Below are 12,862 nucleotides of genomic sequence, written 5' to 3'. Positions count from 1 at the left end.
GCAAGTCAAGTAGATGGAATATTCTATCTTTCTATCTCAAAGTAAATATGCCAAGAATATAGTTAAGAAGTTTGGCATGGAGAATGCAAGCCACAAGAGGACACCTGCTCCTATGTTAGGGACCAATTAGTACTACTTTTTATACCATTTTATTGGTCCCTTTTACCAAGTTTTGATGTAATTACACACTTTTATTCTCACTATTTTGTATAAATGCAATTAGGTTTAAATTATTTTGTTTTGAATAGTTATTTCACATATTTGTTAGTTTTGTAGAATTTTTGGATGAGAAAGCTTTGGATTGCAGCATCATAATATGGAAGATTTTGGGTGAAGCTTGCAAAACAAGGAAACTGAGGCAGCTTCAGTTCGCCCCGCGAACAAAGTTCGCCCCGCGAACTGCATGACAGGGCCAGTTCGCCCCGCGAACCCTGCGAATCCAGCAAACTGATTTTTGGGTCAAAAGTGTTGTTTTGAAGGCCAGCTGTTTTTGCCATTTTGGGTCTGCCTTGGAATTGCTTTTCTACATTGGATTAGAATGTCCAATTAGAGAAATGTCAACCTTTTTGGTAGAGACAAAATAGTTTAACCTAGGGTATTGAGACATTATTCCATTCATTCACACATTGTTCTTGAGAGTTTTTTTTGAAATAGAAAAACAGAGTTTTTCTTTATTGAGATTCTGCTTTGTAACAATGGTGATGAGGAGCTAAACTCCCTTTTGTCAAGATTGGAGGTAGTAGCTATTCTCATCTATCTATGTATTAACTTTGATTTATATATGAGATAGAGATTGTTGATGTATTGATTACTGTTTTTGCTTTAAGTTGAAAATCAGATTTGAGTAGTTGTCGAGAGAGATTACTCGAGTTTAGACATAAAACAGATTTTCACGTAGTGAATAAGTTGTAGAGATAGATTTATTCATTACGATTCTTTGATATTGAACATTCAAGGTTGCTATATTGATAGTTAGGTGGAGAGATCGTCTAAGGATCAATATAGTAACTATCACGATATCATTTAGACATAAATGACTTTGAGAGAATATTTGAACATCATCAATAATCTTGAATCTAATAATCTATCATAGGGAAGCATAAATATTTGAAATAGTGAACTCCAATCTTGCCAAACTTTTATATTTGTCTAAAACCACTTAATAGTTTTTGTTAACCTTTATTAACAAGATATTTTTCCAAACAAAACAACCCTGTTACTTTCTAAACTTATAACATTTGAATTATAGAACGGCGGTAATATTACCCAATCTCTGTGGATACGATACAAAAATATTTGCCAAAGATATACTCTTTCAACAAATTGGCGTCGTTGCCGGGGATTGGTGTCGATATTACAAGCATTGCAATAATTCTTTGTTTTAAGTTGTGTTACATTTATTACTATCCCTCTTTTGTTTCACTTGGTTTGTTAGTTTTGTAGATTCTAGTGCATGCGAGGAAAAGCAACCGAGGAGCAACTTCAATTCGATCCTGAAATTGAAAGAACACTTCGGAAGCTCAATAGCAAAACACGAAGAAGAAGGAAACTAGCCGAAGAGAGGAACCGGAGAGAAGAAGCATCTACTTCCGCACTTGTTCCAATCGAAGAAGTGGTTGTAGAGGCTTGTGAAGGAAACATGGCGGAGGATAATCGTACCGAAATGTCCGCTAATAGTCCAAGAAGGAATGCTCAATTTGCCCGTGGAGGAAGAAATACGGAGATGAAGACCGGAATCCTCCAACTTCTCTATGCAAATCCATTCACCGGAATGGATCACGAAGATCCGTATACCCATCTCATCAAATTCTATGAGATTGCGGGTTCTACGGGAATAGACGAAGCGGGTGAAGAGACATTATTCAAGAGGATGTTCCCACACTCCTTAGTGGGAAAGGCAAAAGAGTGGTACCTTGATCAAGAATCAAGAGTGATGACGGATTGGAATTTGCTAGAAGAAAAGTTCTTAGAAAGATACTTCCCTCAATCCCGATTCATGGAAGCCAAAACGGCCATAGCGGTATTCACTCAAGGAGGCAGCGAATCTCTAAATGAAGCTTGGGAGAGATTCAAATCAATGTTGAGGAAGTGTAAGGGACATGGTTTTGATGAGCTTACTCAAATCCATATTTTCTTGAATGGTCTCCAATCAACTCATAAGACACTTCTGGACGCCACCGCGGGTGGATCGCTTATATTAAAAACTGCGGAAGAAGCTAAAGTCATTATTGAACGGATGGCCCGTAATGATCATCAAGGTCAACATGATCGAAGCCCTTCACAACGTAAGCCTGGAGTTTTAGAGTTGAATACCAATGATGCCATCCTTGCACAAAACAAGCTACTCTCTCAACAAGTGGAGCTTCTTACACAACAAATGGCCAAGCTTCCACAGCAAATAAAAGAGATTCAAGGGTTTCAAGTTCAGCATCAAGTAGCATGTTGCGAGTTATGCCAAGGAGATCATCCTACTGGTTTTTGTCCTCCACCCCAAGAAGAAGTCAGTTATGTGAACAACCAAAACCAGGGATATCAAAGACAACAGCCTAACAATCAAGGCTATCAACCAAGAAACAATCAAGGCTACCAACCGTCAAGGTTCAACAATCAGAATTATCAACAGCAAAGCCCTTACCAACAACCAAACTCTCAAGGTCAGCAGTCGCAAGGAGGAAATTCCAAGCTAGAGGACACTCTTCAACAATTCATGCAAACTTCCATGGCAAATCAGAAGAGTAATGAAGCAGCAATCAAGAATTTGGAAAATCAAATAGGTCAACTTGCGAAACAGCTGTCGGAACAAACTGCAGGATCTTCTTTCTCCGCTAATACTCAAACTAATCCAAAGGAGCATTGCAAAGCAATTTTTACTAGAAGCGGTAGAGAGTTGACAAGTAAAAAAGGTGAGGAAATTACAGTTGAGAATGATATGGATGTTGTGCTGGAAAAGGAGGATGTGGCTTGTGGGAAGAAGAAAGTGGTAGAAACTGCTCAGTTCGCGCCGCGATCTCCCTTCGCGCCGCGAAAACAGCAGAACCAACAACTGATGGAAGAGCAGCGGTGTGAAGCGGAAATGAATAAGGAAATCGAACCAAGAAATAAGAAAAAAGGAGACAAAGGAGTGAATGTCATTCCAGTTCAACATCTACCATATCCGCACGCACCATCAAAGAAGGATGACGCTAGACACTATGCACGGTTTATGGACATCTTCAAGCAGCTTCAAATCAACATTCCATTTGCTGATGCATTAGAACAAATGCCACGGTATGCCAAGTTCATGAAGGACATTCTTACAAAGAAAAGGAGACACGTGGAAGACGAGACCATACTGCTTGATGCACGGTGTAGTGCTATCATCCAAAAGACTCTCCTAAGGAAGGAGTCCGATCCAGGCCGGGTTGTTCTACCGGTGACCATTGGAAGCACATACACTGGAAATGGTTTGATTGACTTGGGCTCTAGTATAAATTTAATCCCTCTCTCCATTGTTAAAAGATTAGGGAATGTTGAGATTAAATCGACGAGAATGACTTTACAACTAGCCGACAAGTCTACCACTTTACCATACGGAATTGCTAAAGACATGTTAGTGAAGGTGGACAAATTCTTGTTTCCGGTAGATTTCGTAATAGTGGAGATGGATGAGGACCGTGATGTGCCCCTAATTCTTGGAAGACCTTTTATGAAAACAGCTCGGATGATGATTGACGTAGATGATGGACTAATGAAGGTGAGAGTGCAAGACGAAGAGGTGACCTTTAATCTTTTTAAAGCTATGAAGCATCCACATGACAAACATGATTCATTCCGAAATGATGCAATTGAAGAAAAATACCATGATGGAAAGGCCCGTCGCAAGGAGTTTCATGTCGGACAAATGGTACTGCTTTTCAAATCAAGGTTCAAGTTATTACCGGGTAAGCTGAAGCCAAAAGGGTCAGGACCGTTCGTTGTCAAGGAAGTACGGAATTATGGAGCCATTGTAATCGAGGATCCAAAGTCACAAGAGAGTTGGACCGTAAATGGTCAAAGACTCAAAGTTTACCATGGTGGCGACATAAATCGTGATGTGGATGTCGTGTCTCTATTTAAACCGGGCTAATCAATGGACCGTCGAGCTCAAACGACGTTAAACAAAGCGCTTGTTGGGAGGCAACCCAACGTTGTAAGTCTGTATTTTAATTTTTTTTCTGCTGTGTGAGTTTTTGCTGTGTTAAATTTTGAAAAAAATTGGGTTCTGGTTTTTACAGTTCGCCCCGCGAACACTGTTCGCCCCGCGAACTGCATGACAGGACCAGTTCGCCCCGCGAACAAAGTTCGCCCCGCGAACAGTAAATAACAGAACTAATTTTTTTTTGAAATTTCCTTCAGTTCGCCCCGCGAACAAAGTTCGCCCCGCGAACTGAAAAAAAAAAAAAAAAACTTTTGTTTTGTGTCATTTTCTTTTCATTCCTATTTTCACGAACTTAGGAGATTCTTTCAACAACCTCGCTACTCCACATCCAAACCTCCAAATTTCAACTTCCCCTCTCCATTCCTTTCTTAAGAGGATTTTGTTGATTATGCTAAGTGGCCTGAGGGCAGGCCGAATTTTTTGGGGGGTGCAGGAGGTGGTGTAAACCATGGCGATGAGTTGAAGGAAGATTGAGGAGTTTGTTGAATTTTAGAGTGTGTCTTGATAATTGCATGAATACTTTTTGAAATTTAAGTGTGTTTTAATCAAATATTGGTTTGCCAACATTTTTGTTTAATTGTTCTTACTCATAAGTCAAGCTTTAAGCAACCGAGAAATGATCGCAAAGAAAGAAGCATAGGACACTTCGAGTGGTGATGATAAGAATTAGTGTCGGCATTTCAAGGTACACTTTATCGCTTTCTAGACTTAACATGAGTAGTTTGATGGTGTGTGCAAATTCCATGTCATAAATTCATTGAAGTATATGTCATTTTTGAATCAAAATAGGACTTAGCCAGTTGTGAGGAGACTTTCCATTGTACACTAAAAAGCGGAAAACCGAGCATTATTTTAACTCATTCTTATCATGCTAAATCATGCATCAATCCATTTTTGTGTGAAATTTTTGAAAATGATAGAGGCATTGTTTGTGAGAAAAACCACTTGACCAAAAAGTTTGAATCAACTAACCTTGTGAGGAATAATCCTTAGTTAACCCCCTTTGAGCTTAATTTAGGATTCATTTGATTGATCATTGTAAAATCAATTGAAAATTGTGGAATAAATGAATCCTAATTTCTTTCGTATCAGTTGAAACCTCAAACCGAGTTGTTTGCAAAATTTTGCCTTTTGCTTATGTCTAAGTAGGGAGCATTATTGAATAAATTTGGTTTTGGAATCTAAAGTTGGGGAGAGTAAAGTGAAAAGTTGATTAGAAACTTGGAAAAGTGAGTTTCTATGAAAGGGTAAAAATATGAAAAGAAACAAGAAAAAGAAATCACCCTTGAAACCATAGAGCATAGAAAAAATTAGAAAAAGAAAAGCAAAGGAAATGCTCATGGTTGTGTGGATTTGAAAAGAAAAAGAAAAAGAAAAAGATAGGGATCAAAGAAAGGGAAATGGTGTAGAGTGAATCTTTGGGAATGCTCCCTTAGGATAGGCAATTTGGTTGAATTGTCTTAATCATATCCTTTCTTGTAACCTAAGCCACATTACAACCTTTGAAAGACCTCTTGATTCTCATTTTTCACATGATTTGGTACTTGTTGTGATAACCGCATGATTTGAGTTGTTGTTGATTTAATTGCTTGGATGAGTGAAAGTAAACCTTCATGTTATTCATCATTATTATGATGTGTGTGTAAGCTTGATTCAATTTTGACATATATGGCTTTGAATTCCTTGGAATGATTTTTGCACTTTACCATTTCCCTTATTCATATTTTGTCTAGAATTGAGATAGGTGAATTGAGAAAATGCCAAACACTTTTGAACCATTTGAATGTTCTTGGTAAATCCTTGTTTCAATCTTTTGTGTCATTGCTTTGATTGTAAGGGTGGAAACTTTTGTTTAGGGACAAACAAAATGCTAAGTTGGGGAGAGTTGTTAGGGACCAATTAGTACTACTTTTTATACCATTTTATTGGTCCCTTTTACCAAGTTTTGATGTAATTACACACTTTTATTCTCACTATTTTGTATAAATGCAATTAGGTTTAAATTATTTTGTTTTGAATAGTTATTTCACATATTTGTTAGTTTTGTAGAATTTTTGGATGAGAAAGCTTTGGATTGCAGCATCATAATATGGAAGATTTTGGGTGAAGCTTGCAAAACAAGGAAACTGAGGCAGCTTCAGTTCGCCCCGCGAACAAAGTTCGCCCCGCGAACTGCATGACAGGGCCAGTTCGCCCCGCGAACAAAGTTCGCCCCGCGAACCCTGTGAATCCAGCAAACTGATTTTTGGGTCAAAAGTGTTGTTTTGAAGGCCAGCTGTTTTTGCCATTTTGGGTCTGCCTTGGAATTGCTTTTCTACATTGGATTAGAATGTCCAATTAGAGAAATGTCAACCTTTTTGGTAGAGACAAAATAGTTTAACCTAGGGTATTGAGACATTATTCCATTCATTCACACATTGTTCTTGAGAGTTTTTTTTGAAATAGAAAAACAGAGTTTTTCTTTATTGAGATTCTGCTTTGTAACAATGGTGATGAGGAGCTAAACTCCCTTTTGTCAAGATTGGAGGTAGTAGCTATTCTCATCTATCTATGTATTAACTTTGATTTATATATGAGATAGAGATTGTTGATGTATTGATTACTGTTTTTGCTTTAAGTTGAAAATCAGATTTGAGTAGTTGTCGAGAGAGATTACTCGAGTTTAGACATAAAACAGATTTTCACGTAGTGAATAAGTTGTAGAGATAGATTTATTCATTACGATTCTTTGATATTGAACATTCAAGGTTGCTATATTGATAGTTAGGTGGAGAGATCGTCTAAGGATCAATATAGTAACTATCACGATATCATTTAGACATAAATGACTTTGAGAGAATATTTGAACATCATCAATAATCTTGAATCTAATAATCTATCATAGGGAAGCATAGATATTTGAAATAGTGAACTCCAATCTTGCCAAACTTTTATATTTGTCTAAAACCACTTAATAGTTTTTGTTAACCTTTATTAACAAGATATTTTTCCAAACAAAACAACCCTGTTACTTTCTAAACTTATAACATTTGAATTATAGAACGGCGGTAATATTACCCAATCTCTGTGGATACGATACAAAAATATTTGCCAAAGATATACTCTTTCAACAAATTGGCGCCCTCCCTTAGGATAGGCAATTTGGTTGAATTGTCTTAATCATATCCTTTCTTGTAACCTAAGCCACATTACAACCTTTGAAAGACCTCTTGATTCTCATTTTTCACATGATTTGGTACTTGTTGTGATAACCGCATGATTTGAGTTGTTGTTGATTTAATTGCTTGGATGAGTGAAAGTAAACCTTCATGTTATTCATCATTATTATGATGTGTGTGTAAGCTTGATTCAATTTTGACATATATGGCTTTGAATTCCTTGGAATGATTTTTGCACTTTACCATTTCCCTTATTCATATTTTGTCTAGAATTGAGATAGGTGAATTGAGAAAATGCCAAACACTTTTGAACCATTTGAATGTTCTTGGTAAATCCTTGTTTCAATCTTTTGTGTCATTGCTTTGATTGTAAGGGTGGAAACTTTTGTTTAGGGACAAACAAAATGCTAAGTTGGGGAGAGTTGTTAGGGACCAATTAGTACTACTTTTTATACCATTTTATTGGTCCCTTTTACCAAGTTTTGATGTAATTACACACTTTTATTCTCACTATTTTGTATAAATGCAATTAGGTTTAAATTATTTTGTTTTGAATAGTTATTTCACATATTTGTTAGTTTTGTAGAATTTTTGGATGAGAAAGCTTTGGATTGCAGCATCATAATATGGAAGATTTTGGGTGAAGCTTGCAAAACAAGGAAACTGAGGCAGCTTCAGTTCGCCCCGCGAACAAAGTTCGCCCCGCGAACTGCATGACAGGGCCAGTTCGCCCCGCGAACAAAGTTCGCCCCGCGAACCCTGCGAATCCAGCAAACTGATTTTTGGGTCAAAAGTGTTGTTTTGAAGGCCAGCTGTTTTTGCCATTTTGGGTCTGCCTTGGAATTGCTTTTCTACATTGGATTAGAATGTCCAATTAGAGAAATGTCAACCTTTTTGGTAGAGACAAAATAGTTTAACCTAGGGTATTGAGACATTATTCCATTCATTCACACATTGTTCTTGAGAGTTTTTTTTGAAATAGAAAAACAGAGTTTTTCTTTATTGAGATTCTGCTTTGTAACAATGGTGATGAGGAGCTAAACTCCCTTTTGTCAAGATTGGAGGTAGTAGCTATTCTCATCTATCTATGTATTAACTTTGATTTATATATGAGATAGAGATTGTTGATGTATTGATTACTGTTTTTGCTTTAAGTTGAAAATCAGATTTGAGTAGTTGTCGAGAGAGATTACTCGAGTTTAGACATAAAACAGATTTTCACGTAGTGAATAAGTTGTAGAGATAGATTTATTCATTACGATTCTTTGATATTGAACATTCAAGGTTGCTATATTGATAGTTAGGTGGAGAGATCGTCTAAGGATCAATATAGTAACTATCACGATATCATTTAGACATAAATGACTTTGAGAGAATATTTGAACATCATCAATAATCTTGAATCTAATAATCTATCATAGGGAAGCATAGATATTTGAAATAGTGAACTCCAATCTTGCCAAACTTTTATATTTGTCTAAAACCACTTAATAGTTTTTGTTAACCTTTATTAACAAGATATTTTTCCAAACAAAACAACCCTGTTACTTTCTAAACTTATAACATTTGAATTATAGAACGGCGGTAATATTACCCAATCTCTGTGGATACGATACAAAAATATTTGCCAAAGATATACTCTTTCAACATCCTACTCATCTGAAGTTGTCTACAGATGAAAATGGTGTCAGTGTGGATCAAAGTCTCTACAAAAGCATGATAGGGAGTTTGTTATATCTTACAGCAAGCAGACCTGACATTGCTTTTGCTGTAGGTGTATGTGCTAGATATCAAGCTGAACCAAAGGTGAGCCATATAAACCAAGTGAAAAGGATCCTGAAATATGTCAATGGCACTTGTGACTATGGGATGCTATATACTCATGGATTTGATTTTGTGTTGTCTGGCTATTGTGATGTTGATTGGGCTGGAAATGCTGATGATAGGAAAAAGCACATCAGGAGGATGTTTCTTCTTGGGGAACAATCTAATATCATGGTTTAGTAAGAAGCAAAATTGTGTTTCTCTGTCTACTACTGAAGCTGAATACATAGCAGCTGGAAGTAGTTGTTCTCAACTGGTGTGGATCAAATAAATGTTGACTGAATACAATGTCACACAAGATGTCATGACATTGCACTATGATAACCTGAGTGCTATAAACATATCAAAGAACCCTATTCAGCATAGCAGGACCAAACATATTGATATCCGTCACCATTTTATTAGAGAACTTGTGGAGGATAAGATTGTAGCCTTAGAGAATGTTGCTACTGAGATGTAGTTAGCTGATATTTTTACAAAGGCCTTGGATGCAAATCAATTTGAATTCCTGAGAGGGAGATTAGGGATTTGCATTTATGAAAATTTGTAGCAATTAATATGGAGTGGAAAAAGTACTCAAATTATAGTCTATTTTCCTAAAATAAAGTGCCCCCATTATGGTAAATCATTACCTTGTATTGGAAATACCATATATTCCATCTTCAGACGCTACCCCCATAACCCCATTACCTACTCTAACTATTCCATCTTCCTTTTCCTTCTCCACAAACCTCTGCTAGGGCAACCTTACTTTTTCCAAAAAAACTCCAAAATGTCACAACATCAAGATACATCTGCTTCTAAAAATACTAAGTCTACTCCAAAATTTAGTGTTCCTCCCATGGGCGTCCCTAATGATGAGATTCTGGATGTTGCTCATCTCTCTGTTATTCCCGCCGCAGACATTGATTTGAACCAACCCATCTCCATTGATGCCTCCGCTTCCGCATGTTCCAATCAAGGTAATCCCTCTAGTATTCCATCTGGTTCAACTTCTGTCACTAAGTATAAGGAAGGAACACACTATACTGATTGTGTTATAAGAGACATAGTTACTAGAATTCTTAATGAAGGTCACTCTGTGAAGGGGGTTTCTACTCCCCTTGCTTAAATGTATCCCCTTCCTTAGGTTGAACAACTTAGTGGTAAGGGTGATGATTCCTCCAGTTCTGAAAAGGACTTGGCTGCTGAAGGGTTGCGCTCTCTAGGGCAAACCGTGTCTGACAAAGGGAAATTTGTGGCCTCTAACACAACTAATGCTTCCCACTCTGAGAAGCATGATGATGCAAATGTTGTGATTGATCTAGAGGATGGTAGCTCTGATGATCAAGAGGAAAGCTTGATTCATCACATAAAGCAAAGTGTGGCTAAACGCATGAAGACTCGCAAAGGAAAATTTGTGGCTGAACTTATGTCAGCTAGAGAAGCTAAGAAGACTGTTGTCATTGGTCCCTCCAAACTATGAAGCAAGGTTGAAATAAAGAAGAGGAAGGTCAGAGATGATTCTGAGCCTGAAGAGGATGTTGAGGAAGATGTCCCTGACATCTCGCATGCAAAGAAAACTAATGTTAGGAAGTCTCCTGTTAAAGTACTTGTTGTTCATTTGGATAACATCTCCTTCCATCTTGAGGATGAAGCTGCTAAGTGGAAATTTGTGATTCAGAGAAGGGTAGTTGTGGAAAGGGAATTGGGAAGAGATGTTGCTGATGTCAAGGAGGTCATGGACCTGATATAAGCTGCTGGGCTTTTGAAGACTGTTGCTGGGTTCTCTCAATGCTATGAAGGTTTAGTCAAGGAATTTATTGTTAACATTCCTGAGGATATTTCTGATAAGAACAACAAGTAGTTCTACAAGGTGTATATGAGGGGTAAGTGTATAACATTCTCTCCTAATGTTATTAATAATTTTCTAGGCAGAAATAATAAGGGTGCATGAGAATTAGAGGTTACAGACAATCAGGTCTGTAGGGAGATTACATCTAAGCAGGTGAAAGTTTTTCCTTTTAAAAAGCATCTTCCTGCTGGGAAGTTGACTATCAAGTATGCTATCCTGCATAAAATAGGAGCTGCTAATTGGGTCCCTACCAACCATATCTCCACCATTGCTAATACTCTTGGGAGGTTTATTTTTGTTGTTGGGACAAAAGTTAAATTTGACTATGGTAGATATATGTTTGATCAAATCATTAAGCATGCAACTACTAATGCAGTTAAGCTGCCAATTGTTTTCCCTATATAATCTGTGGAATTATCTTGAATCAACATCCTGGTATTTTATGCTCAAATGATTTACCTAGTAGGAGAAAACCAGCTCTGTCTGTGCACTACAAACTCTTTGAAGGCAGTCATGTCGAGGATATTGTCATGACATCTGCCATGAGGAGGCCAGTCTCAAAAGTTGGAGCAATTGCAGAGCTTAAGGAGACATTCAAAGAGCTAGGTGAAGGGATTAGGTTAGCCACAACTAGAAAATAATCTTTGGAAGCCTTGATTGAAATCTTGGAGCAGGCTGAGGGTGAAAATGTTGAACATGCTAATGTCAACCATGAAAAAGAAGCTGAAGCCCACACCTCTAGTGAGAGGTCTGCTAACAATGATGATGCGAGTGGCAATTCTGCTTCTGGTGCTGCTAAAGAGGCTGCAAACTCAAGCTCTACTGAGTAGCTCTGTTGGCTTTGGTCCCTCTTGTTTTGATGATTTTCTTGGTTTTTTGGTGGATTTCTTTGTGTGTTTTTTTGGTTTGTTTCTCAGAATTATTACAGTTGTGTATGTACTTGGTGATGTAACTCTTTAACTTCTGGTATTTCTGTTAATGACTAGATAGACATTTATTTTGTCTCTTTGGTCTCTTTTTGCTAAAAAGGGGGAGAAGTAGTTGTAGATGTAGCTGAGTATCTTAGCTTAATGGGGTTAGGAACCAACTTGCATAATGATTTGATATTTTGATTTTAGAGAAGTGAATTTGTGACCAAATATTATGCAGATGGACAATTATATTGTTTATTTATGTTTTTTGTGATTATCATTTTCAGAATAAAGCAAAAAGTAAAAACAAAACATCAAAGATGTGGATGAATAGAATTAATTTTATTGATGATCAATTTAAAATGCCCAAACAATGTTCACTTCTCCCTTAGGCATAGGAAAAGGATTTTAAAATATAAAAGCAATTACTTAGATCGATGCAAAATAACAGGAATATCAACGGTAGTCCAATTGTTGCATGTCCTTCCATGCGTTACAAAGTTGGTGCAGTCTTCCTCTTCGTTATCCTCTAGCACGATAGTTAAGTGTTGTTCATTGCCATGAATGAACCATCCGATACGGAAGCTGAGTTGCATATCTCCAGATCTTGCAATTGATGAGCCTCTCTGGAACCCCAAACCGGTTCTGCCTCTGTTATCAGAGACCTCTACCATGCGCCCCCACTGATCAACAGTACCTTCTCCAACAATCTTTTAAGCATCTTTCAGCGAGGACATAGGTGCCCCAACTCTCTTCTCAGCAGCAATAGATAAGGCTTGGAACGGAGTTCCAACCTAATCCTCAGCTTCAACATACGAGAAAGATGACAGATGGCTAACCAACAACACCTTCTCTCCTCCCACAATCACTAGCTTGCCATTCTTGACAAATTTGAGCTTCTAGTGCAGAGTGGAGGTAACATCCTTTGCCTCATGAATCCATGGCCTTCCCAATGAAA

The 12,862-nt window shown here is 37.5% G+C and overlaps 1 protein-coding gene across 1 annotated transcript; it reads left to right on the top strand.

Annotated features, from left to right (window-relative positions):
* The first annotated feature begins 9,931 nt into the window (after nucleotides 1-9,931).
* On the top strand, nucleotides 9,932-11,823 carry LOC127136231 (uncharacterized). Its single transcript, XM_051062820.1, has 4 exons — nucleotides 9,932-10,240; nucleotides 10,289-10,572; nucleotides 10,627-10,876; nucleotides 11,668-11,823. The coding sequence occupies exons 1-4, from the start codon at nucleotides 9,932-9,934 to the stop codon at nucleotides 11,821-11,823; spliced, it is 999 nt and encodes a 332-aa protein (XP_050918777.1).
* The last annotated feature ends 1,039 nt before the right edge of the window (nucleotides 11,824-12,862 follow it).

The sequence above is a fragment of the Lathyrus oleraceus genome, chromosome 4 (assembly GCF_024323335.1).
Source record: "Lathyrus oleraceus cultivar Zhongwan6 chromosome 4, CAAS_Psat_ZW6_1.0, whole genome shotgun sequence".
Lineage (NCBI taxonomy): Eukaryota > Viridiplantae > Streptophyta > Magnoliopsida > Fabales > Fabaceae > Lathyrus > Lathyrus oleraceus.
The sequence above is the reverse complement of the archived record's forward strand: the minus strand, read 5'-3'. Positions and strand labels throughout refer to the sequence as shown.

Coding starts and splice junctions, on each gene's coding strand:
- LOC127136231 (XM_051062820.1), top strand. CDS start 9,932: ATGTCACAACATCAAGATACATCTGCTTCTAAAAATACTAAGTCTACT. Junction 10,241..10,288: donor TTCTTAATGAAGGTCACTCT/GTGAAGGGGGTT, acceptor CCCCTTCCTTAG/GTTGAACAACTTAGTGGTAA. Junction 10,573..10,626: donor AAATTTGTGGCTGAACTTAT/GTCAGCTAGAGA, acceptor CAAACTATGAAG/CAAGGTTGAAATAAAGAAGA.